The 27,553-nt window shown below is 33.6% G+C and overlaps 1 protein-coding gene across 1 annotated transcript; it reads left to right on the top strand.

Moving 5' to 3' along the window:
• Positions 1 to 202: 202 nt before the first annotated feature.
• Positions 203 to 27,036, top strand: LOC133619463 (LIM domain transcription factor LMO4.1-like). The gene is made up of 5 exons (XM_061980499.2): positions 203 to 416; positions 16,265 to 16,480; positions 16,552 to 16,648; positions 20,521 to 20,679; positions 25,721 to 27,036. The coding sequence occupies exons 2-5, from the start codon at positions 16,266 to 16,268 to the stop codon at positions 25,727 to 25,729; spliced, it is 480 nt and encodes a 159-aa protein (XP_061836483.1). The 5' UTR covers positions 203 to 416; position 16,265; the 3' UTR covers positions 25,730 to 27,036.
• Positions 27,037 to 27,553: the final 517 nt, after the last annotated feature.

Below are 27,553 nucleotides of genomic sequence, written 5' to 3'. Positions count from 1 at the left end.
TAAAAGTCCCATGTGTGAATGTGTGCAGACATGTGTAGTTGAGCTGCACTTGCACAGTCAGACGCTTGACAACCTCATTAATCAGTGTAAACCAAGCCACGCCCACTGCTCTCTCATTGGCTGTCTCCCTCCTCGACTTGGCTACGTCACTCCTCAGCAATTTAAATAGGCTCCTTGCGCAATTTGATGGAATAACGCTGCTGTCACGCCTGCCAAGTACACGGCGAGTAGACAAAGTACACGGCGAGTACGCGGCGAGTAGTCAAAGTACACGGCGAGTATTTGTTATCGCGAATCTTGATTTCCCCGTGCAAGTCGGATTTTTCTCCTTGTCGGAGGTCATGGACGTGTCAAAGTATCGACTTTAAAGGCTCTTGTACCTTGGCTTTTTCCGCTTGAAGTGCGACCCCACGAAGGTAAAAGATCTTGTTTTGTTCCTTCATATTTCTTCTTTTCTTCTGAAACCTCGTCTGACTCACACTTGGAACCACTTGAGAAGGAAAAGTCTTGCTAAGAGTCTTCTCGGAGCTGGAACACTTCCAAAAGTACTTTGTTCTTCTTCCGGCGTAAAACAAAATACTACAACATGCTCACTATACTACATCATGCACACAATACTACAACATGCACACAATACTACATCATATACAAAATACTACATCATGCACACAATACTACATCATGCACAAAATACTACATCATGCAACATGCACACAAAATACTACATCATGCACACAATACAACATGTACAAAATACTACATGTACAAAATACTACATCATGCACAAAATACAACATCATGCACACAATACTACATCATGCACAAAATAATACATCATGCACACAATACTACATCATGTACAAAATACTACATCATGCACACAATACAACATCATGTACAAAATACTACATCATGCACACAATACTACATCATGCACACAATACTACATCATGTACACAATACAACATCATGTACAAAATACGACATCATGCACAAAATACTACATCATGTACACAATACAACATCATGTACAAAATACTACATCATGCACACAATACTACATCATGCACACAATACTACATCATGTACACAATACAACATCATGTACAAAATACTACATCATGCACAAAATACTACATCATGCACACAATACAACATCATGTACAAAATACTCCATCATGCACACAATACTACATCATGCACGCAATACTACATCATGCACAAAATAATACATCATGCACACAATACTACATCATGCACACAATACTGCATCATGTACAAAATACTGCATCATGTACAAAATACTACATCATGCACACAATACTACATCATGCACAAAATACTACATAATGCACACAATACTACATCATGCACACAATACTACATCATGTACAAAATAATACATCATGCACAACATATTACATCATGTACAACATACTACATCATGCTCAAATACCACATTGTGCACAAAATACTATACTATGCACACAATACTACATCATGCACGCAATACTACATCATGTGCCAAATACTACATAATCTGTAGATGCATAAAATACTACATTATGCACACAATACTTCATCATGTACGAAATATTTCATTATGCACAAAATATTACATCATGTGTACAAAATACTACATTATGTGTAAAATACTACATTATGTGTAAAATACTACATAATGTGTAAAATACTACATCATGCACAAACTACTACATCATACACAATATTAAGTCATGTACAAAATACTAAATAATGTGTAAAATACTACGTAATGTAGAAAATACTACATCATGCACAAAATACTATATCATGCACAAAATATTACGTCATGTACAAAATACTAAATAATTTGTAAAATACTACATAATGCAGAAAATACTACATCATGCACACAATACTATGTCACGTACAAAATACTAAATAATGTGTAAAATTCTACATAATGCAGAAAATACTACATCATGCACACAATACTATGTCATGTAAAAAATACTAAATAATGTGTAAATACTACATAATATACACAATACTACATCATGCACACAATACTATGTCATATACAAAATACTAAATAATGTGTAAAATGTAAAATACTACATAATGCAGAAAATACTAGATCATGCATCAAAACCTTACCAAACTTGTCCCAATCATTTGTGCGACACACTTTTTGGTCTAACTATTATGTGTTTATGTTAGTAACGTTTTATGTTATTAACATGTTATTAGTCATAACTAGTCCCAACTATGTCAACATCTCCCCATCGTGTGTGCTATGTTTGTGCTGCCAACATATTGGTCTAACTATTGTGGTTTTCATGTTATTAATGTTTGATGGTTTTAGGTTGTTAACATGTAATTAACATGTTATTAATCATAACTAGTCCTCCAACTCTGTCATAACTCTCCTAAACTTGTTTCTAACATTGCTAAACCTTTGGTCTGACTATTATACTATTAACTACTAACTATTATAGTTTTTAAAGTTATTAACGTTTTAGGGTTTTTATGCTATCATGGTGTAATTGACTTTTTTATGAGTCATAACCTCTTCAGCTGTGGTGGAATCTCCTAAACTTGTCCCCATCGTTTGTGCTGTCACTTTTTCATAACTATTATATTTTACATTTTAATAACATGTTATTGTGTTTATGTTAAAGTTAACGTGTTATTGTTTTTATGTTGTTAACATGGTATTGTTTTTATGTTATTAACCTGTTGTTGTTTTTATGTTGTTAACATGTTATTGTCTTCATGTTATTAACGTGTAATTATTTTCATGTTATTAACGTGTTATTAAACAATTACACATTAATAACATAAAATCAATAACATGTTAACAACATAAAAACAATAATACGTAACATAAAAACAATAATACGTAACATAAAAACAATAACACTTTAACAACATACTTTATATTGTTAATGTGTTATTGTTTTTATGTTGTTAACATGTTATTGATTTCATGTTATTAACGTGTAATTGTTTTCATGTTATTAACGTGTTATTAAACAATTACATGTTAACACATGTAATTAACATGTAATTATTGTTTTAACAACATAAAAACAATAATACATAACATAAAAACAATAACACATTAACAACATACTTTATGTTGTTAATGTGTTATTGTTTTTATGTTGTTAACATGTTATTGATTTCATGTTATTAACGTGTAATTGTTTTCATGTTATTAACGTTTTATTAAACAATTACATGTTAATAACATAAAAACAATAACATGTTAACAACATAAAAACAATAATACGTAACATAAAAACAATAATACATAACATAAAAACAATAGCACATTAACAACATACTTTATGTTGTTAATGTGTTGTTTTTATGTTGTTAACATGTTATTGTTTTATGTTATTAATGTGTAATTGTTTTTATGTTAATAACGTGTTATTATTTTCATGTTATTAACGTGTTATTGTTTTTATGTTAACATGTTATTGTTTTATGTTATTAACATGTTAGTTTTTATGTTGTTAACATGTTATTGTTTTATGTTAATAACGTGTTATTGTTTTTTGTTGTTAACGTGTTAATGTTTTTATGTTGTTAACTTGTTAATGTTTTCATGTTATTAACGTGTTATTGTTTTTTTTGTTAACGTGTTATTGTTTTTATGTTGTTGATGTGTTAATATTTTTATGTTAATAACATGTTATTGTTTTTATGTTGTTAACTTGTTAATGTTTTCATGTTATTAACGTGTAATTGTTTTCATGTTATTAACGTGTAATTGTCTTCATGTTGCCAATTTAGTGTTGCCAATATTAACGTGTTATTAAACAATTACACATTAATAACATAAAAACAATAACATGTTAACAACATACTTTATGTTGTTAATGTGTTATTGTCTTTATGTTGTTAACATGTTATTGTTTTATGTTATTAATGTGTAATTGTTCTTATGTTAATAACGTGTTATTATTTTCATCTTATTAACGTGTACTTGTTTTTATGTCTATTTCACAAAGAGCTTTTGGGGATGAGCCAGCCTGACACACATTTTGGGAGAATCCAGGGCTAGTGACTTGACTGTCACATGTGTGTACATATATATATATATATATATATATATATATAACGGTATATATATATATATATATATATATATATATATATATATATATATATATATATATATATATATATATATATAACTTTTGACCACAGTCCTGGTCAAAAGTTTACATACACTTGTAAAGAACATAATGTCATGGCTGTCTTGAGTTTCCAATAACTTCTAAAATTCATATTTTTTTGTGATAGAGTGATTGGAGCACATACTTGTTGGTCACAAAAAGTTTGACTCTTTTATGAATTTATTATGAGTCTACTGAAATATGTGACCAAATCTGCTGGGTCAAAAGTATACATACAGCAATGTTAATATTTGCTTACATGTCCCTTGGCATGTTTCACTGCAATAAGGCGCTTTTGGTTGCCATCCACAAGCTTCTGCTTGAATTTTTGAGCACTCCTCTTGACAAAATTGGTGCAGTTCAGCTAAATGTGTTGGTTTTCTGACATGGACTTGTTTCTTCAGCATTGTCCACACATTTAAGTCAGGACTTTGGGAAGGCCATTCCAAAACCTTAATTCTAGCCTGATTTAGCCTTTCCTTTAGCACTTTTGACATGTGTTTGGGGTCATTGTCCTGTTGGAACACCCAACTGCGCCCAAGACCCAACCTCCGGGCTGATGACTTTAGGTTGTCCTGAAGAATTTGGAGGTAATCCTCCTTTTTCATTGTCCCATTTACTCTCTGTAAAGCACCAGTTCCATTGGCAGCAAAACAGGCCCAAAGGATAATACTACCACCACCATGCTTGACGGTGCGCATGGTGTTCCTGGGATTAAAGGTCTCACCTTTTCTCCTCCAAACATATTGCTGGGTATTGTGGCCAAACAGCTCCATTTTTGTTTCATCTGACCACAAAACTTTCCTCCAGAAGGTCTTATCTTTGTCCATGTGATCAGCAGCAAACTTTAGACGACCTTAAGGTGTGGCTTCTGGAGCAAGGCCTTCCTTCTTGCATGGTAGCCTCTCAGTCCATGGCGCTGCAAAACACGCTTGACTGTGGACACTGACACCTGTGTTCCAGCAGCTTTCAATTCATTGCAGACCTGCTTTTAGGTGGTTCTCTGTTGACTCTTGATCATCCTGACCAATTTTCTCTCAGCAGCAGGTGATAGCTTGCGTTTTCTTCCTGATCGTGGCAGTGACAAAACTGTGCCATGCACTTTATACTTACGAACAATTGTCTGCACAGTTGCTCTTGGGGCCTTAAGCTGCTTTGAAATGGCTCCAAGTGACTTTCCTGACTTGTTCGTCAATGATTCGTTTTTTTCAGATCTCTGCTGAGTTCCTTTGACTTTCCCATTGTCGCGTTTGTAACCGAGTTTAGTGACTGCATCACATGAGCCCTATTTAAATGGGCTCAGACAAGTCAACAGGTGTCGTCAATCATAATAACTCACATGAAGTTAAGAGGCCATGCCATGAAGCTAATTTGATTTGATTGTAGGGGCTGGGCGATATGACCTTTTATTAATATCTCAATATTTTTAGGCCATGTCAGAGACATTTTAAAACAAGCTATGAGTGCACTTTTGTGCATGATGTCACTAAGATGACCTACTCTCTATTTTATGCTGCCGCTGTCACATATACTGTATATACTGTAATATTGTACATGGTCATTGGTATATATTGTATATATGTTATTGACATAATATAATATATCTGTATATATATTATTCTGTACACATATTATGTATATATTCGTATATATGTTAGATTTTTTTTATCGCTATATTAGTCTATTTATACTTGCATTTGTTACGTACTGGTCAAGGGGGGTGATCCCGGGATGCAGAGACGGGAGGCAAGTTTGAAATACAAAAAGTAATATATTTAATAAGTCCAAAAATGTAACAAAGAGCGATGGGGCAAAAAGTGCACACCATGTATATTAACAAAACAGGTTCCTCAGTGGTTGGCAGGGGGGGAGGCCAGGGTGCACCAAGTACTGCATAAAGTCTTTGTTGCCTCAAGGAGGCTAGGGAACAAACACAAAGAAGTTAGCAATAACAGGACAAGGGAAAGCAACGTACCATGAGGCGAAGTAGGTGCATGCACGTGCGGAGTTCAGGAAACAATGACCAGCAAGGTCAAGCTGTAGGTGATGAGCTTAAGTACTGGCGGGCTAATTGCAAGCAGGTGTGTCCCCAGGTCCGCACCTCGCCGAGGATGAATCACTAAAACACAGGTGCAGACAACAGAGAAGGCAGGAACACACTAAAACACAACAGCATTGTCCTTTCCATCCTTACACTTTCCATCATTGTAACTGAGCTACTGTGTTGAACAATTTACCTTGTGGATCATTAAAGTTTGTCTAAGTCTAAGTCTAAAACAACACTAAATTAAAGTGCACTTTTTGTACAGAACGCCACTACAATAGTTTAAAACAAATAAAGTGCACTTTTGTGCATGATGTCACACAAGATATTTCAATGACTGTCAAATAAAAATGAGCTGCATAATAGGAAATCAAATAGTGTATGTCCTTCGCTATGTGGTAGGTTCCTGCGGACGTTATCTCCTTGTGTAGTTGACTATTTGTTTCATACGGTGTTGATGTGGAAATGATTGCTTCGGCATTTTGTGGGTGTGGCACCGGCCGGAGATGTTGACATGCGGAGTTTCAAGCACTCTTCATTCTCTCGTGGGTGAATTTTCAAATGATGCCACAAATTAGCAGCACTGCTACTTTTTGTAGCAACGCTTTTGCCGCATACTTGACATATTACGGTTGTCTGTTCAACGTCTTCCCGCTTGAAGCCGAAAACCACCGCCAGACGATGGACCCCCTTGTGACAATATGTGACGTATGTAAGAAGGTGCGCTTGTTTTAATCTCTCTGTGAAAAGGAGAGACAAGAAAGAGTGTATGTATATATATATATATATATATATATATATATATATAAAATTTACACTTTTAAGAGTGGGACCCTTTTGGATCCCTGAGAATTTGAGTGTCGATTTTTTTTTTAAACTGCCATTGTTCCAAACAAATAATGTAAAAAATATCAATATTGTCATGAACTATTGACATATTTAAAGCTCCAATTACTTCACATCAAATATTCCACTTTTACATATTATTGGGGCCTAAATATTGCATATTTTAAGTGTTTGCCATAAAAATAAAACAAGGTTTTCTTTGACAAAAAGGGCATAAAACATGAGAAAATATAAAATAATAATAAAAATGTACAATCGACGGATAGATCTAGTTGATCTATAGTTTTAAGCTTTGAAACTAAAAATGTTATGTATTGATATATGACTTATTTTTAACACTTTTATGAGTGGGGCCCTTTTGGATCTTCGAGACCTTAAGTGTGATTTTTTTTTTTAAACTGTCATTGCTCCAAAATAATAATGAATTAAAATCAATGTAGTTATGAATTATTGAAATTTTTAAGGCTCAAATTACTTCACATCAAATATTACACTTTGAAATTTTGGGGGGGTAAATATTGCATATTTTAAGTGTTTGCCATATAAATAAAACAAGGTTTTATTTGACAAAAAGGGCATAAAATATGAGAAAATATAAAAGCATAATAAAAATGTACAATTGACGTATAGATCTGAAGTTGATCTAGAGATGTAAGCTTTGAAACTAAAAATAGTATATGACTTATTTTTAACACTTTTATGAGTGGGGCCCTTTTGGATCTTCGAGACCTTAAGTGTGATTTTTTTTTTTAAACTGTCATTGCTCCAAAATAATAATTAATTAAAATCAATGTAGTTATGAATTATTGAAATTTTTAAGGCTCAAATTACTTCACATCAAATATTACACTTTGACATTTTTGGGGGGTAAATATTGCATATTTTAAGTGTTTGCCATATGAATAAAACAAGGTTTTCGTTGACAAAAAGGGCATAAAATATGAGAAAATATAAAAGCATAATAAAAATGTACAATCGACGTATAGATCTGAAGCTGATCATCGAGATTTAAGCTTTGAAACAAAAATGTTATTATATATTGATATATGACTTATTTTTTAACATTTTTTATGAGTGGGACCTTTTTGGATCCTCGAGAGCTTAAGTGAAGTTGATCTACAGATTTAAGCTTTGAAACTAAAAATGTTATATGACTTATTTTTAACACTTTTATAAGTGGGACCCTTTTGGATCCTCCAGAGCTTAAGTGGGATTTGTTTTTTAAAAGCTGTCATTGCTCAAAAATTAATAATGAAAATATAAAAGCATAATAAAAATGTACAATCGACGTATAGATCTGAAGCTGATCATCGGGATTTAAGCTTTGAAACAAAAATGTTATTATAAATTGATATAGGACTTATTTTTTAACACTTTTATGAGTGGGACCTTTTTGGATCCTCGAGAGCTTAAGTGTGATTTTTTTTTTTAAACTGTCATTGCTCAAAAAAAAAAATGAATCAATGCAGTTATGAATTATTGACATTTTTAAGGCTCAAATTACTTCACATCAAATATTACACTTTGAAATTTTTTTTTGGGGGGGGGGGGGTAAATATTGCATATTTTAAGTGTTTGCCATATAAATAAAACAAGGTTTTCATTGACAAAAAGGGCATAAAACATGAGGAAATATAAAAGCATAATAAAAATGTACAATCGACGTATAGATCTGAAGCTGATCATCGAGATTTAAGCTTTGAAACAAAAATGTTATTATATATTGATATATGACTTATTTTTTAAATTTTTTATGAGTGGGACCTTTTTGGATCCTCGAGAGCTTAAGTGAAGTTGATCTACAGATTTAAGCTTTGAAACTAAAAATGTTATATGACTTATTTTTAACACTTTTATAAGTGGGACCCTTTTGGATCCTCCAGAGCTTAAGTGGGATTTGTTTTTTAAAAACTGTCATTGCTCAAAAATTAATAATGAATTAAAATCAATGTAGTTATGAATTATTGACATTTTTAAGGCTCAAATTACGTCACATCAAATATTACACTTTGACATTTTTTTTTGGGGGGGGGGGTAAATATTGCATACTTTAAGTGTTTGCCATATAAATAAAACAAGGTTTTCGTTGACAAAAAGGGCATAAAATATGAGAAAATATAAAAGCATAATAAAAATGTACATTCGACGTATAGATCTGAAGCTGATCATCGGGATTTAAGCTTTGAAACAAAAATGTTATTATGAATTGATATATGACTTATTTTTTAACACTTTTATGAGTGGGACCTTTTTGGATCCTCGAGAGCTTAAGTGTGATTTTTTTTTTTGAACTGTCATTGCTCAAAAAAAAAAAAAGAATCAATGCAGTTATGAATTATTGACATTTTTAAGGCTCAAATTACTTCACATCAAATATTACACTTTGACATTTTTGGGGGGGGGGGGGGGGGGGTAAATATTGCATATTTTAAGTGTTTGCCATATAAATAAAACAAGGTTTTCATTGACAAAAAGGGCATAAAACATGAGGAAATATAAAAGCATAATAAAAATGTACAATCGACGTATAGATCTGAAGTTGATCTAGAGATTTAAACTTTGAAACTAAAAATAGTATATGACTTATTTTTAACACTTTTATGAGTGGGACCTTTTGGATCCTCAAGAGCTTAAGTGTGATTTTTTTTTTTAAACTGTCATTGCTCTAAAATAATAATGAATTAATAATAATGAATAATAAAATCAATGTAGTTATGAATTATTGAAATTTTTAAGGCTCAAATTACTTCACATCAAATATTACACTTTGACATTTTTGGGGGGTAACTATTGCATATTTTAAGTGTTTGCCATATAAATAAAACAAGGTTTTCGTTGACAAAAAGGGCATAAAACATGAGAAAATATAAAAGCATAATAAAAATGTACAATCGACGTATAGATCTGAAGTTGATCTAGAGATGTAAGCTTTGAAACTAAAAATAGTATATGACTTATTTTTAACATTTTTATGAGTGGGACCGTTTTGGATCCTCGAGAGCTTAAGTGTGTTTTTTTTTTTTAACTGTCATTGCTCAAAAAAAAAGAAATAATAAGAATAATCAATGTACCGGTAGGTGTATATAACGTTTTAGCATTCAATCAGACATTATTGTGAGGTTTTGTATTAGTGTTCCTAAAAATCAGATATACCGGCCCCCAGACACCTTTTTTTCTTTAAATTTGCCCCCCCCCAAGTCAAAATAATTGCCCAGGCCTGCCGTAAGTGATAATGGTGGGAGGAGTACCAATTATATTGTCCAATATTTTGGAAAAACATGATTACAGTAAAAACTGTATTTATTATATTTTTTTAAATTTTTTGGGGTAAAAGTTTTATTGTCTTAATCAAGACAAATGTTTTAATGGTGGAATGATTGAAAAATGTAGGCGAGTTAGTTGAAAGAAAAAAAAGGCAAAACATGAAAATTATGATTTACTGTAAAACCGGTAATATTGGGGAAGGTTTGTTGAATGTTGAATGTTTTGACGCGTGAATGCTGCGGAAGAATAATAATAAATAGATGAATTTTGGTGCAGAATAATCTAGTGTACACAATAAGTGATGTTCAATAGTTGGTCCTTTATACGTATTTCACACTGTTTTCTGCTTATAAAACTACTATTATTCTCCATGAATTGTGTTTTTTCTGTTCTGGTTTTTAGGCGCCTGAAACAAACTATTGGATTGACTTGATTTCTTAGGGTTAGGGTTAAAAAAATGGTGCATTTTTTTTGTAAGCTTCAGGCATCGTCAGACCTTTGGAGTGAAAACCGAGGTTTGACTGTATGTTGTTACAAACCCCGTTTCCATATGAGTTGGGAAATTGTGTTAGATGTAAATATAAACGGAATACAATGATTTGCAAATCATTTTCAACCCATATTCAGTTGAATATGCTACAAAGACAACATATTTGATGTTCAAACTGATAAACTTTTTTTTTTTGCAAATAATCATTAACTTAGAATTTAATGCCAGCAACACGTGACAAAGAAGTTGGGAAAGGTGGCAATAAATACTGATAAAGTTGAGGAATGCTCATAAAACACTTATTTGGAACATTCCACGGGTGAACAGGCTAATTGGGAACAGGTGGGTGCCATGATTGGGTATGAAAGTAGATTCCATGAAATGCTCAGTCATTCACAAACAAGGATGGGGCTTTGTCAACAAATGCGTCAGCAAATTGTTGAACAGTTTAAGAAAAACCTTTCTCAACCAGCTATTGCAAGGCATTTAGGGATTTCACCATGTACGGTCTGTAATATCATCAAAGGGTTCAGAGAATCTGGAGAAATCACTGCACGTAAGCAGCTAAGCCCGTGACCTTCAATCCCTCAGGCTGTACTGCATCAACAAGCGACATCAGTGTGTAAAGGATATCACCACATGGGCTCAGGAACACTTCAGAAACCCACTGTCAGTAACGACAGTTGGTCGCTACATCTGTAAGTGCAAGTTAAAACTCTCCTATGCAAGGCGAAAACCGTTTATCAACAACACCCAGAAAGGCCGTCGGCTTCGCTGGGCCTGAGCTCATCTAAGATGGACTGATACAAAGTGGAAAAGTGTTCTGTGGTCTGACGAGTCCACATTTCAAATTGTTTCTGGAAACTGTGGACGTTGTGTCCTCCGGACCAAAGAGGAAAAGAACCATCCGGATTGTTATAGGCGCAAAGTTGAAAAGCCAGCATCTGTGATGGTATGGGGGTGTATTAGTGCCCAAGACATGGGTAACTTACACATCTGTGAAGGCGCCATTAATGCTGAAAGGTACATACAGGTTTTGGAGCAACATATGTTGCCATCCAAACAACGTTACCATGGACGCCCCTGATTATTTCAGCAAGACAATGCCAAGCCACGTGTTACATCAACGTGGCTTCATAGTAAAAGAGTGCAGGTACTAGACTGGCCTGCCTGTAGTCCAGACCTGTCTCCCATTGAAAATGTGTGGCGCATTATGAAGCCTAAAATACCACAATGGAGACCCCCGGACTGTTGAACAACTTAAGCTGTACATCAAGCAAGAATGGGAAAGAATTCCACCTGAGAAGCTTAAAAAATGTGTCTCCTCAGTTCCCAAACGTTTATTGAGTGTTGTTAAAAGGAAAGGACATGTAACACAGTGGTGAACATGCCCTTTCCCAACTACTTTGGCACGTGTTGCAGCCATGAAATTCTAAGTTAATTATTATTTGCAAAAAAAAAATAAAGTTTATGAGTTTGAACATCAAATATCTTGTCTTTGTAGTGCATTCAATTGAATATGGGTTGAAGAGGATTTGCAAATCATTGTATTCCGTTTATATTTACATCCAACACAATTTCCCAACTCATATGGAAACGGGGTTTGTATATAAGGAAGGAAATAAAAGAGCATACAAGTAAAATGTAAGGAGAAAAAGTTGCAATGTTAAAATTATGCATGCAGGCTGTTTTTTTTACTTTCAAACTCAAAAAATAATAATGAATCAAAATCTATGTTTTTATGAGTTATTGACATCATTCATTCATAACCCAATTACTACACATCAAATATTACACTTTTAAATATTAATTTTTTGGGGAAATATTGCAGGTTTTGTGTGTTTGCCATAAAAAACTAAATTTTCTTTGACAAAAAGGGCATAAAACAAACAAAAAAAAACAAAAAAAAGAAACAAAAAAACCTTTGTAATCGATACCTAAATCTGAAGTTGATCTAAAAATTAACTTATCTTTTTACACTTTTAAAAGTGGGATGCTTTTGGATCCCTGAGAATTTTAGTGTGGATTTTTTTTTTAAACTGCATTGTTGAAAAAAATAATGTTAAAAAATAAATCGATATTTTGATGAACTATTGACATATTTAAAGCTCCAATTACTTCACATCAAATATTCCACTTTGACATATTTTTTGGGGGTAAATATTGCATATTTTAATTGTTTGCCATATAAATAAAACATGGTTTTCTTTGATAAAAAAAGGGCATAAAACATGAGGAAATATAAAAGAATACTAGAATGTATAATCGACAGATAGCTCTGAAGTTGATCTCGGGATTTAAGCTTTGAAATTAAACATGTTATATATTGATATATGACTTATTATTAACACTTTTATGGGTGGGACCCTTTTGGATCCTCGAGAGTTTAAGTGTGATTTTTTTTTTTTAAACGGTCATTGCTCAAAAAATAATAATGAATCAAAATCAATGTTGTTATGAACTAATGAAATTTTTAAGGCTCCAATTACTTCACATCGAATATTACACTTTGACATATTTTTGGGGGGTAAACATTGCATATTTTAAGTGTTTGCCATATAAATGAAACAAGGTTTTCTTTGACAAAAAAGGCATAAAACATGAGGAAATATAAAAGCATAATAATAATGTACAATCAACATATAGATCTGAAGTTGATCTAGAGATTTAAGCTTTGAAACTAAAATAGTATATGACCTATTTTTAACACTTTTATGAGTGGGACCCTTTTGGATCCCACTCTCCACACTTATCCATGTTTGACGCACTTTAGCTGCTTGATATTTCTGATTGATTATAAAACTTTAAGGAGGTCGTCACGAAAGTAAACAAAGTAGGAGGCAAACTTTAACATACTCTTAATATCCAATTATACTAATTATCAATCATATATATATATATATATATATATATATATATATATATATATATATATATATATATATATATATATATATATATATATATATATATATATATATCAGTGACGTGCAGTCACTAGAGGCAGGTGAGGCGGGGCCTCATCATGGAAAGAAAAAAAATGTAAAAAGAAAAAAAAATCATTAAATTGTTATATGTATCCAGTGATTATACTATAGAGTTATTTTCCTTTTAACTTCACCAGTTTTAGATTATTTTTATTCAAAATCGCTGAATTTTCACATTTGCCGTTCAAATACTGACAAGAGACGGTGCGGTGAACAGCAGCCAGTTGAGGCACGTCACTCAATGCCTCAACATGGATTCCGGACTCGGCTAACTGCTGGCCTGCTGTGCAGTGAGACTGTATTGCTATATGAATTATATTATACATTTCCATAGTTTAGTTAGCTGAGGTATATAATGTACAGTGTATTTTGTCAACAACTGTATGTGTGTAACGTATTTCTTGTGCTGAGCAATCATAAAACGGCTGCAAAAGACGCACTGGCTGAGGCTCCAGTAACCCCGCCTCCTGCACCCCCGCCGTAGAATTGTTATATCAACTAAAGCCCACACTTAAACTTTCCACGTGCAAGATTGAATCTATTTAAAAAATGTATTTTATAAGAAGCCAAAAAGTGCAAAAACAATAATGTTCGTGTTGGAGGAGTTGTGAATGACTGCAGGGCCACAACATTAGGTACATCTGCAGACTGCAGGTGTATCTAATTCACAACTCCTCCAACACGAACATTATTGTTTTTGCACTTTTTGGCTTCTTATTAAATAACTTTTGTAACCTATTTTCATGGGTTTTTCTCTTTGTGATGTTCAGTTCCTGTTATGCGCTGTTATACACTATATGCTTTGAGCTCTTATTTTGAAGGCGCTAAGAGCGGAAGTGATGTGACACGGAGTGGAGCGAAGGTTTTTGAAAGAAGGTAAATAAAGTGGTCCTCGTGTAAACTGGAGCCTCCGTGTTTGTTATTTTGTAGTTTCATACAGTATAGGCGACATTTATAAACCCTCGGTTACACTTTTTTTTAAATAGATTCAATCTTGCACGTGGAAAATTTAAGTGAGGGCTTTAGTTGTGGACTTCATTTCTAAGTAAAGGTAAGACCATAATAACGTTTTTTTTTTATTAAATGTGCTTTTTTGTGTGCTACAGTTTGTATGTGTAAAGTTAAAGTTAAGTTAAAGTACCAATGATTGTCACACACACACTAGGTGTAATGAAATTTGTCGTCTGCATTTGACCCATCCCCTTGTTCACCCCCTGGGAGGTGAGGGGAGCAGTGGGCAGCAGCGGCGCCGTGCCCGGGAATCATTTTTGGTGATTTAACCCCCAATTCCAACCCTTGATGCTGAGTGCCAAGCAGGGAAGAATGCTGGTATGAGCTTTTAAACATAACCCGTTAACTGCTGCCAATCAAATGGTGAATAAGATACTCTTTAGGGTTCATATGTTTGTAAATCTGACTGTGATGAAGTCAGTGCCTCACCAGCCATCAACCTCACCGCACGTCACTGGTATATATATATATATATATATATATATATATATATATGTATATATATATAAACATGGACTAAAAAACAAAAACATGAACTAACAAAACAAACATAGACTAATAAAAACAAAAACATGGACTAAGAAAACAAAAACATGGATTAAAAAAAAACGGAGAAAAAAACAAAAACATGGACTAAAAAAACCCCAAAACATGGACTAAAAAACCCCCAAACATGGACTAATACAAACAAAAACATGGACTATAAAAACAAAGCATGAACTAAAAAAACAAACATGGACTAATAAAAACAAAAACATGGACTAAAAAAACAAAAACATGGATTAAAAAAACGGACTGGAAAAAACAAAAACATGGACTAAAAAAAACAAAAACATGGACTAAAAAAACAAAAACATGGACTAATACAAAAAAAGACATGGACTAAAAAACAACAACACATGGACTAAAAAATAACAGAAACCTGGATAAAACAAAAACGGACTAATAAAAAGAAAAACATGGACTAATAAAAAAGAAAAACATGGACTAAAAAAAGAAAAACATGGACTAATAAAAAGAAAAACATGGACTAATAATAATAAAATCAAGGACTAATAAAAACAAAAACAAGGACTAATAAAAACAAAAACATGGACTAATAAGAACAAAAACAAGGACTAATAAAAACAAAAACAAGGACTAATAAAAACAAGGACTAATAAAAACAAAAACAAGGACTAATACAATCAAAAACAAGGACTAATAAAAACAAGGACTAAGTAAAACAAAAACAAGGACTAATAAAAACAAGGACTAAGTAAAACAAAAACAAGGACTAATAAAAACAAGGACTAAGTAAAACAAAAACAAGGACTAAGTAAAACAAAAACAAGGACTACCGCACACCTGTACTCGTGATATCGTGTGAAGCTGCAGATAATGATTTGTGACGTTGGCCTTTTTTTTTTCCTTCTTTCCTGCTTCCTCTGCGTGCCGGGGCCGGCGGCAGGATGGTCAACAGCCAAGTGCCGGCCGCACCTTCGGCCCCCAGGTGGTGCGCAGGGTGCGGGGGGAAGATCGCCGAGCGCTTCCTGCTCTTCTCCATGGAGCGCTACTGGCACACCCGCTGCCTGAAGTGCTCCTGCTGCCAGGCCCAGCTGGGCGACATCGGCAGCAGCTGCTACAGCAAGGGCGGCATGATCCTGTGTCGCAGCGACTACATCAGGTCCGAAAGACCAAAGACCCGAGTCCCCCGCCTCAAGCAAATGACAAATGTGGCTTTTCAAATACCTGCAGGCTGTTCGGGCACAGCGGGGCGTGCAGCGCCTGCGGACAGTCCATCCCCGCCAATGAGATGGTGATGAGGGCGCAGGGAAATGTTTACCACCTGAAGGTAAGTCCACAACTCCCACCCGCTGCTCCTCTCACACCAACGTGTGGGAGAGTCCCTCGTTGCCAGGAAGGAAGTTCATTGTGTGCTTCCGCCCTCACACATGCAGCCACACATCAACAATACTTCCTTTACACACAAACATGGGGCCTTCTTGCACGTGACCCCACAAGAAAAAATACCATAAAGCACTATTTGTTGCTGTAAAACATACAAAATTAGCTAAAAAGCTATCATAAAACATTAGCCTAATATAAGAGACGTTAGCATACTTCCCAGATGGTGCCAAGTATTAAAATACATGATTATTAGGTTTAAACATACAAAATTAGCTAAAAAGCTATCATAAAACATTAGCCTAATATAAGAGACGTTAGCATACTTCCCAGATGGCGCCAAGTATTAAAATACATGATTATTAGGTTTAAACATACAAAATTAGCTAAAAAAAAAAAGATGCATAAAAATGTTAGCATGCTAACAATAGCATGCTAACGTTAGCATGCACATGAAAAAATATCATATAGCACTATTTTTAATGTAAAACATATGAAATTAGCTAAAAAGCTAGCATAAAATGTTAGTCTAATATAAGAGACGTTAGCATACTTTCAAGATGGCGCCAAGTATTAAAATACATGATTAACGATAGCATGCTAACGATAGCATGCTAACTATAGCATGCTAACGATAGCATGCTAACGTTAGCATTCACGTGACCGGAGAAGAAAAAAATCATAAAGCACTATTTTTAGGTGTAAAACATATTAAATTAGCTAAAAAGCTAGCATAACACGTTAGCCTTATATAAGAGACATTAGCATACATCCAAGATGGCGCCAAATCCATGTTTCTTAGGTTAAAACATACAAAATTAGCTAAAAAACATGCATATAAAACATTAGCATGCACATGACCAGTTAAGAAAAAAATACCATAATTAGCTTAAAAGCTATCATAAAACGTTAGCCTAATATAAGAGACGTTAGCATACTTCCAAGATGGCGGCAAGTATTAAAATACATGATTATTAGGTTTAAACATACAAAATTAGCTAAAAAAAACATGCATAAAAATGTTAGCATGCTAAAAGTAGCATGCTAACATTAGCATGCACGTGACCGGATAAGAAAAAAATATCATATAGCACTATTTTTAGGTGTAAAACATATGAAATTAGCTAAAAAGCTAGCATAAAATGTTAGTCTAATATAAGAGACGTTATCATACTTTCAAGATGGCGCCAAGTATTAAAATACATGATTAACGATAGCATGCTAACGATAGCATGCTAACGATAGCATGCTAACGTTAGCATGCACGTGACCCGATAAGAAAAAAAATCATAAAGCACTATTTTTAGGTGTACAACATATTAAATTAGCTAAAAAGCTAGCATAACACGTTAGCCTTATATAAGAGACGTTAGCATACTTCCAAGATGGCGCCAAGTATCAAAATCCATGTTTTTTAGGTTAAAACATACAAAATTAGCTAAAAAACATGCATAAAAACATTGGCATGCACATGACCGGATAAGAAAAAAACACCATAGAGCACTATTTGTAGGTGTAAAACATATGAAACTAGCTAAAAAGCTAGCATAAAACGTTAGCCTCTTAAAAGAGGTGTTAGCATAATTCCAAGTTGTGGCCAAGTATTAAAATACATGTATATTAGGTTAAAACATACAACATTTGCCAAAAAACATGTATAAAAACATTAGCATGCACATGACCGGTTTAGAAAAAAATACCATAAAGCACTATTTGTAGGTGTAAAACATATACAATTTGCTAAAAAGTTAGCATAAAACGTTGGCTTTATATAAGAGACGTTAGCATACTTCCAAGATGGCGCCAAGTATTAAAATTCATGATTATTAGGTTTAAACATACAAAATTAGCTACAAAAAAACATGCATAAAAACGTCAGCATGCTAACGTTAGCATGCGTGTGACCGCATAAGAGAAAATACCATAAAGCACTATTTGTAGGTGTAAAACATACAAAATTAGCTAAAAAGTTAGCATAAAATGTTAGCCTAATATAAGAGACGTTAGCATACTTCCAAGATGGCGCCAAGTATTAAAATTCATGATTATTAGGTTTAAACATACAAAATTAGCTAAACAAAAACATGCATAAAAACGTTAGCATACCAATGTTAGCATGCACATGACCGGAGAATGTACAATATAGCACTATTTTTTTGTAAGTGTAAAACATATAAAATTAGCTAAAAAAGCTAGCATAAAACGTTAGCCTAATTTAAGAGACAATAGCATACTTCCAGGTTGAGGCCGAGTATCAAAATCCATGTTTTTTTAGGTTAAAACATACAAAATTTGCCTAAAAACATGCATATAAAACATCAGCATGCACATGACCGGTTAAGAAAAAAATACCATAAAGCACTATTTGTAGGTGTAAAACATACATAATTAGCTAAAAAGCTAGCATAAAACGTTAACCTACTATAAGAGACGTTAGCATACTTCCAAGATGGCGGCAAGTATTAAAATTCATGATTATTAGGTTTAAACATACAAAATTAGCTAAAAAAAAAAAACATGCATAAAGATGTTAGCATGCTAACGACAGCATGCTAACATTAACATGCACGTGATTAGATAAGAAAAAAATGTCATAAAGCACTATTTTTAGGTGTAAAACATATGAAATTAGCTAAAAAGTTGGCATAAAACGTTAGCCTAATACAGGGGTCGGCAACCCGCGGCTCCGGAGCCGCATTCGGCTCTTTGATCACTCTGATGTGGCTCAGCTGCATACTTGCCGACCCCCCTGATTTTCCCAGGAGACTTCCGGATTCAGTGCCTCTCGCAGAAACCTCCCGTAATTAATATTTTCCAATTTTCACCCTTACAGTAACAATAAGGGCGTGCCATGATGGTACAGCATTTAGCACCTTCTATAATCTGCATTATCAGCGTGCCAGCCCAGCCTTTTGTTATATGCATTTACTGCTTGCACACGTAAGTGACAGCAAGGCATTTTTGGTCAACAGCCACACAGGTTACACTGACGGTGGCGGTATAAAACAACGTTAACACTCTTACTAATAATGCGCCACACTTTGAACCAAAACCAAACAAGAATGACAAACACATTTCGGGAGAACATCTGCACCTTAACACAACATAAACACAACAGAACAAATACCCAGAATCCCATGCAGCCCTGACTCTTCCGGGCTTCATTATATACCCCTGCTACCACCAAACCCCGCCCCCACCCCAACCCTGCTCCCTCACACATCAACCCCCCCCTCTGTGCGTCGGTTGAGGTTGGGTGGGGTTTGGTATAGCGGGGGTGTATAATGTAGCCCGGAAGAGTTAGGGCTGCATGGGGTTCTGGGTATTTGTTCTGTTGATGGCGCCAAGTATTGAAGTTATTATTATTATTATTATTAGTAGTAGTATTAGGTTTAAACATACAAAATTAAAAACGTTAGCATGCCAAAGTTAGCATGCACTTGACCGGAGAAAGTACCAGATAGCACTATTTTTTGTAAGTGTAAAACATACAAAATTAGCTAAAAAGATAGCATAAAACGTTAGCCTAATATAAGAGACGTTAGCATACTTTCAAGTATTAAACTTTTTAGGTTTAAACATACAAAATTAGCTAAAAACAAGCATAAAAACGTTAGCATGCTAACAGTCTCACAAGTATGCTAACAATGCGTTTGCATATAAAAAAACATGATTTTTTTGTCTAGAGTGGACATTCTGCTGGCCAATAAGAACCATCCCTGGAGCGAGACTTTGGACCCTCCCTTGAGGGTTCCGGTCAGAACTTGTGAGAACTGAATTTAATGGTGGCGTTGACAGGACCTCTTTGTGGCTTTTCAGTGTTTCAGCTGCGCCACCTGCAGGAACCGCCTGATGCCCGGAGATCGCTTCCATTACATGAACGGAACGGTTTTCTGCGAGCACGACAGACCCGGCGCTGCCTTGCTCAGCGGCCACCTGCCCCCTCTTCAGAGTAGTTCTGTGTTGACGGACCAAAAGGTACAACCGGCCACCACGTACGGAAGTACTAGAACACAGTCGGCGTCCTCACTTTAGATGCTCGCAAAAGTCAGCTACCAAGTCTTCTAAAAAACCTCCAAAAACCTCCATCAAGGTTTTATATACACACTGTAAGTATATATGTAATGTAGTATCCGTCACATTCGTAACAACATGTCATATTTACACATTTTGATCACAGACGCATCACAATGTTTACTTTTCCCTTCATCAACAACAACACTACTAATCATGGCAGACTTGATGAGAGACAACAAACATAATAAAAACAATCACTTACTGTACAATGTCTGCTCATACTGGGATGTTTATATCTTCCCCTTTACACCAACAATTCATCATAACCCTCACAAAGGGTTAAAAAGAAAAAAAGTTGCCTCAAATAAGCGTCATATCGTGTCTTTCTCGCCATCCCCCGGGTGTAAATCGGGTGTCAAAGTTGACCAACTTGTCAGATTATGTCCACAACCTTCTACTATCCAGGTGAGAGGCATGATTTATCATCTAGTATTAACTCTCACCGACTCAGAGGCGATACAGCTGCTCAGGATGTCAATATAGCAGCTCTCTGTGATCATTTAAAGTAGTTCCTCTACGTTAGCGCTTATAATAACAACATCACTTGTTAATATTCAGGTCACGACATGTAAATGGGGAATTGTTGGCGCCTTTTGGATTTTTATTTTAGAGGACTTTATAGGCGCAATAGTTTACTACCATTATCTGCATTGTTAGCCACCTCTTACCTGCCATGTTTTACGATTTAGAATGCATTTTACAAAAAACACAGAAAAAACTTGTTCTTGTTTTACATGAGGATTGTAAGGGTCAATATTGGCCCAGGACGCTCCTATTTGAAATGGTTTTATTATAATTAATATTATTATATATATATATATTAATTAATATTAATGTGTGTGTGTATATATATATATATATATATATATATATATATATATATATATATATATATATATATATATATATATATATATATATATATATATATATATATATATATATATATATATAATCTCAAAAAATATCAAGCAGCTAAAATGTGCCAAACATGGATAAGTATGGAGAGTGTTTGGCATTTTTCCCATCATGCATTGTAAAGGCTTCAAATAGGTGTAATTTGTAAAAAAAAAAATAAAAAAAAATGATGGTGCATGGATGTTTTTTATAATATCCACAAAGTTCAGTGAGCATATTGTGGCAACGCAAATTTCCTTTTAATGACCCAATGCAAACAACCTTCCCTAATCATGGTGCCAAAAAAATATGTAAACAATGCAAACATTGTCAAACTATTGAAATTAGTGCAATTTCCCTATAGTACAATTGCAGAGAATTGGTACTTTAACTTTAACTTTAAGATTTATTATTAAAAAAATAAGTCATATATTATTTTTTATCATTATTATTATTCAAAGCTTAAATCTGTAGATCAGCTTCAGGTCTGTCGATACAAAATAAAACATTTTATTTTTCATTTTTATTCCCTTTTTGTCAAAACCCTTTTTTTTAATGGCAATAACACAAAATATGCAATATTTTCGCCTCACCCCTGCCCCCCCAAAAAATGTTTTGAAGTGCAATATTTTGATTTGAAGTAATTGGAGCCCTAAATAGGTCAATAATTTATAAAAACATTGATTTTAATTCATAATTAATTTTTGAGCAATTAGTTATTTTTCTTTTTTTTAATCTCACAAAAATTCTAGAGGATCCAAAAGGTCCTACTCATAAAAGTGCTAAAAATAAGTCATACTTTTTTTTTCTTTCTTTTTTTTTACTTTTTTAAGTCAATTATACATTTTTATTACTGTTTTTTGTTTTTGTTTTTTTAATGCTCTTTATGTCAAAGAAAACTTTGCTTTTTAAGGAAAACACAAAATATGCAATATTCTTCCCCCAAAAAATATTTCAAAGTGTAATATTTGATGTAAAGTAATTGTAGCCTTGAATAGGTCAATCATTTATAACAAAATTAATTATGATTAGTGAAGAAAACTCTATTATAAATTAGCGACACCGTTTTATAAGCCGCAGGGTCCAAAGTGTAGGAAAAAAGTAGCGGCTTATAGTCCGGAATTTATTGTTTTATTATTTTTACTTTTAACACTTAAATCTCTTGATCAGCTTCTTTTCGTCAATTATAGGTTTTTAATTACTTGTTTATGTTTTTTTTTTTTTTTTTTTTCTCTTTCTGTCAAAGAAAAGTTCCACAAAAAATATTTTAAAGTGAAATATTTGATATGAAGTAATTGGAGCCTTAAATAGGTCAATAATTCTTAACAACATTGATTTTAAGTTATTATTATTTTTTGACCAATGACCGTTTAAGAAAAAATCCCACAAGTCTTGGGGATCTAAAAGGGTCCCACTCATAAAAGTGTTAATAATTAGTCATACATTTTCATTTTTGTTTTTACTTTCAACACTTAAGTCCCTAGATCAACTTATTTTCGTCAATTATAAGTTATTATTCATTTTTATGTTTTTCTTTTCTTTTCTCTCTCTTTAGGTCAAAGAAAACTTAGTTTTTTATGGAAAATACAAAAAATATGAAATATTTTCCTCAAAAAATATTTGATGTGAAGTAATTGGAGCTTTAAGTAGGTTAATAATTCATAACAACAGTGATTTTTTTCTTTTTCTTTTTTTTTTAAGCAATGACCGTTTAAGAAAAAATCCCACTAAAAGTCTTGGGGATCTAAAAGGGACTAACTCATAAAAGTGTTAAAAAATGAGTCATAAATTTTTTATTTTTTTTCCCCCCAATACTTAAGTCTCTAGATCAATTTATTTTCAACAATAATAAGGTATTATTACTTTATGAATAATGACAAAGAAAACTTAGTTTTTTATTAAAAACACACAAAATATCACTCATAAAAATGTTAAAAATGACCCATACATTTTTTTTAAACTTTTTTTTTATATTACTTTCAACACTTAATTCTCTAGATCAACTTCTTTTTGTAAATTATAAGGTATTATTACTTTCTATGGGGGGTTTTTTTTGATAGTTTTTTTCTCTTTCTGTCAAAGAAAACTTCGTTTTTTTATGGAAAACACACAAAATATTAAATATTTTCCCCAAAAAATATTCAAAAATGGAATTATTGATATGAAATAATTGGAGCTTTAAGTAGGCCAATAATAAAATAAAAAACTTTTGTTTTTTTGAGCAATGACCATTTAAGAAAAATCCTACTAAAAGTCTTGGGTATCCAAAAGGGTCCCACTCGCAACATTTTTTAAAATGAGAGTATTATTAGTTTCTATGGGGTTTTTTTTGTTACTTTTTTTCTCTTTCTGTCAAAGAAAACTTTTTTATGGCAAACACACAAAATATGAAATATTTTACCCAAAAAAATATTTCAAAGTCAAATATTTGATGTGAGGTGATTGGAGCTTTAAGTAGGTCAATAATTCATGACAACATTGATTTATTTTTATTTTTTGGGAGGAGCAATGACCGTTTAAGAAAAAATCCCACTAAAAGTCTTTTTTTTTTTTTTTTTTTTTTTAACTTTCCACACTTAAGTCTCTAGATCAACTTATTTTTATCAATTATAAGTTATTATTACTTTTTATGTTTTTTTTTTTGTTTGTTTGTTTGTTTTTTTCTCTTTCTGTCAAAGAAAACTTTTTTTTTTATGGCAAACACACAAAATATGAAATATTTTCCCCCAAAAATATTTCAAAGTGACATATTTGATATGAAGTAATTGGAGCTTTACGTCGGTCAATAATTCATAATATTGAGTTTAAACTATTATTATTTTTTGAGCAATGGCCGTTTAAGAAAAAATCCCACTAAAAGTCTTGGGGATCTAAAAGGGTCCAACTCATAACATTTTTTAAAATGAGTCATACATTTTAATTTGTTTTACTTTTCACACTTAAGTCTCTAGATCAACTTACGATTTATTAATTATATGTTATTATTACTTTTTATGGTTTTTGGGGTTTTTTGTTAGTTTTTTTTCTCTTTCTGTCAAAGAAAACTTAGTTTTTTATGGCAAACACACAAAATGTGAAATATTTTCCCCAAAAAATATTTCAAAGTGAAATATTTGATATGAAGTAATTAGAGCTTTAAGTAGGTCAACAATTCATAACAACATTGATTTTAAACTATTATTTTTTGAGCAATGACCGTTTAAGAAAAAATCCCACTAAAAGTCTTGGGGATCTAAAAGGGTCCCACTTTTAAAAATGTTACAAATGAGTCATACATTTAAATGTTTTTACTTTCCACACTTAAGTCTCTAGATCAACTTGTTTTTGTCAATTATAAATTATTATTACTTTTTTTGTGGGGGGTTTTTTTGGTTCGTTTTTTTTCTCCTTCTGTCAAAAAAAACGTGTTTTTTTATGACTAACACACAAAATATGAAATATTTTCCCCCAAAAATATTTCAAAGTGGAATATTTGATGTGATGTAATTGGAGCCTTGAATATGTCAGTAATTCATGACAACATTGATTTTGATTCATGATTACATTTTGAGTAATGACAGTTTTAGAAAAAATCCCACTAAAAGTCTTGGGGATCTAAAAGGGTCCCACTAATAAAAATGTTAAAAATGAGTCATATATTTACATTTTTTACTTTCCACACTTAAGTCTCTAGATCAACTTCTTTTTGTCAATTCTAAGTTATTATTACTTTCTATGGTTTTTTGTTTGTTTGTTAGTTTTTTCCTCTTTCTGTCAAAGAAAACTTAATTTTTTTTATGGCAAACACACAAAATATGAAATATTTTCCCCAAAAAAGATTTCAAAGTGTAATATTTGATGTGAATTAATTGGAGCCTTGAATATGTCAATAATTAATTGATTTTGATTCATGATTACATTTTGAGTAATGACAGTTTAAGAAAAAAAAATCCCACTAAAAGTCTTAGGGATCCAAAAGGGTCCCAATTGTAAAAGTTTAAAAAATGAGGTGTTTTGTAAAGACTGAGTAGATAAGTCCTCCTCTGTCTTCCTGTTGCCTCTGCAGGTCTGCTGAGGGGCGTGTCTTGTATGTGAGGGGGCGTGTCCTGTACATGATGGGGTGTGTCCTGTACGTGAGGGGTGTGTCCTATTCGTGTGCCCACGCTGGACTTCTCTCTCTCCCCCGCCACTGTCGCCATTGTTGTGGATTCTGCTCACCACCTGTCCTAAAAAACTGGCGGCCTTTCTTTGCAGCCCGCCCTCCCATCCAACGCGTCGTCCATGTTGTGCTCGGTCTAAGGGTGGCCTGTCCTGCTCCGCGGACTCCTTGGGACCGTGAGAGCCTGAGCACAACGCTGATGAGGATCCACCTGGTCACGGTTCCGAGGAAGGGACTAAAGATGCTTGACGGAGTTGCGATGGATGTGAAAAGACGATGTCAACCCCCCCAACCCCCCTGCCTCTCCCCCTATAAGCATCATGATGTGTTTTTTGTATGTTGGTCTGAGATCTGACCCACCGGGGACTGAATACACAGTAAAACCGGCAAAACGTGTCTGAAAAAAATCAATTCATTACGATTTAGCACAGGGGTGTCCAAACTATTTCCACTAGGGGCCGCTCTTTGAAAAATTAAAGCATGCAGCGGCCATTTTGAAATGTTCAAATTTTCAAAACCAATACAACAGGTGTGTCTAAATTATTGCCCGGCAGCCTTTTGGCCCCTGAGACGTCACAAGTTCAACATAAGCATTCATCTTAAATCCCAGACTCGCTGCCAATTTGTGGACAATGTGAGTAAATCACATCAATGAGAAATAGTAGCAGAGCATTTACTTATAAGACATGATCCAAACAACCTTCCCTAGTCATTGTGCAATATATATATATATGTATATACAGTCGTGGTCAAAAGTGTACATACACTTGTAAAGAACATAATTTCATGGCTGTCTTGAGTTTCCAATCATTTCTACACCTCTTATTTTTTTGTGTTAGAGTGATTGGAGCACATACTTGTTGGTCACAAAAAAACATTCATGAAGTTTGGTTCTTTTATGAATTTATTATGAGTCCACTGAAAATGTGAGCAAATCTGCTGGGTCAAAAGTATACATACAGCAATGTTAATATTTGGTTACATGTCCCTTGGCAAGTTTCACTGCAATAAGGCGCTTTTGGTAGCCATCCACAAGCTTCTGCTTGAATTTTTGACCACTCCTCTTGACAAAATTGGTGCAGTTCAGCTAAATTTGTGTCATGTCTGTGTAATCATGTTTTGTTTTAGTCATGTTTTGTTTTGTTTAGTTATTGGACTCTTTAGTTTCTGGCTTTTCACTCCCTTGTCTTGTTTCCATGATTACCCATTAGTTTCACCTGTTCCACGTTTGGACTCATTGTGCACTCTTGTTTGTCACCATAGCAACCCATTAGTTTTCACCTGTCACGTCACGCACCTGTTTCACGTTTTGAGTCACGCACCTGTTTCACGTTTTGAGTCACGCACCTGTTTTTGTTAATCATGTCTGTAGTATTTAAGTTCATTGTTTTCAGTTTGTCTGTTTGGTGACATCCCGCATTTATGCTTCTGCACACTCGCCACACCCTTATGACCCTTGCTGCTCTTTTTTCATGCCGGTTCCATGCCAAGTAAATACGTTTTTTTTGTTTATTAATGCCACAGTTAGTGTTTTTGTTTAATTGTTCACAGTTTCTGCCTATGTGCAAGTTTTGTTTTCAATAGCCTAGTTTTGTACCTCCGCCATTGTGCGCGCTTTTCGTTTGTTCCTTTTTGATATATAGTGTTAAAATAAATCATGTATTCACCTTCACGCCATGTCTGGTCCAAATCACTTGCACCTCGGGAGAACAAACCAAGCCATAGTCCTAGACGTGACAA

This window comes from Nerophis lumbriciformis, linkage group LG20 (genome assembly GCF_033978685.3).
Source record: "Nerophis lumbriciformis linkage group LG20, RoL_Nlum_v2.1, whole genome shotgun sequence".
In the NCBI taxonomy this organism is placed as follows: domain Eukaryota; kingdom Metazoa; phylum Chordata; class Actinopteri; order Syngnathiformes; family Syngnathidae; genus Nerophis; species Nerophis lumbriciformis.
Note: the sequence above shows the minus strand (reverse complement) of the source record. Positions and strands in the feature narration are given on the sequence as shown.

Bases quoted from the DNA above. Each gene is read 5' to 3' on its own strand.
- LOC133619463 (XM_061980499.2), top strand. From the start codon at position 16,266: ATGGTCAACAGCCAAGTGCCGGCCGCACCTTCGGCCCCCAGGTGGTGC. The intron at 16,481-16,551 runs GTCCGAAAGACC...AAATACCTGCAG, and splicing joins TGTCGCAGCGACTACATCAG to GCTGTTCGGGCACAGCGGGG. The intron at 16,649-20,520 runs GTAAGTCCACAA...GTGGCTTTTCAG, and splicing joins GAAATGTTTACCACCTGAAG to TGTTTCAGCTGCGCCACCTG.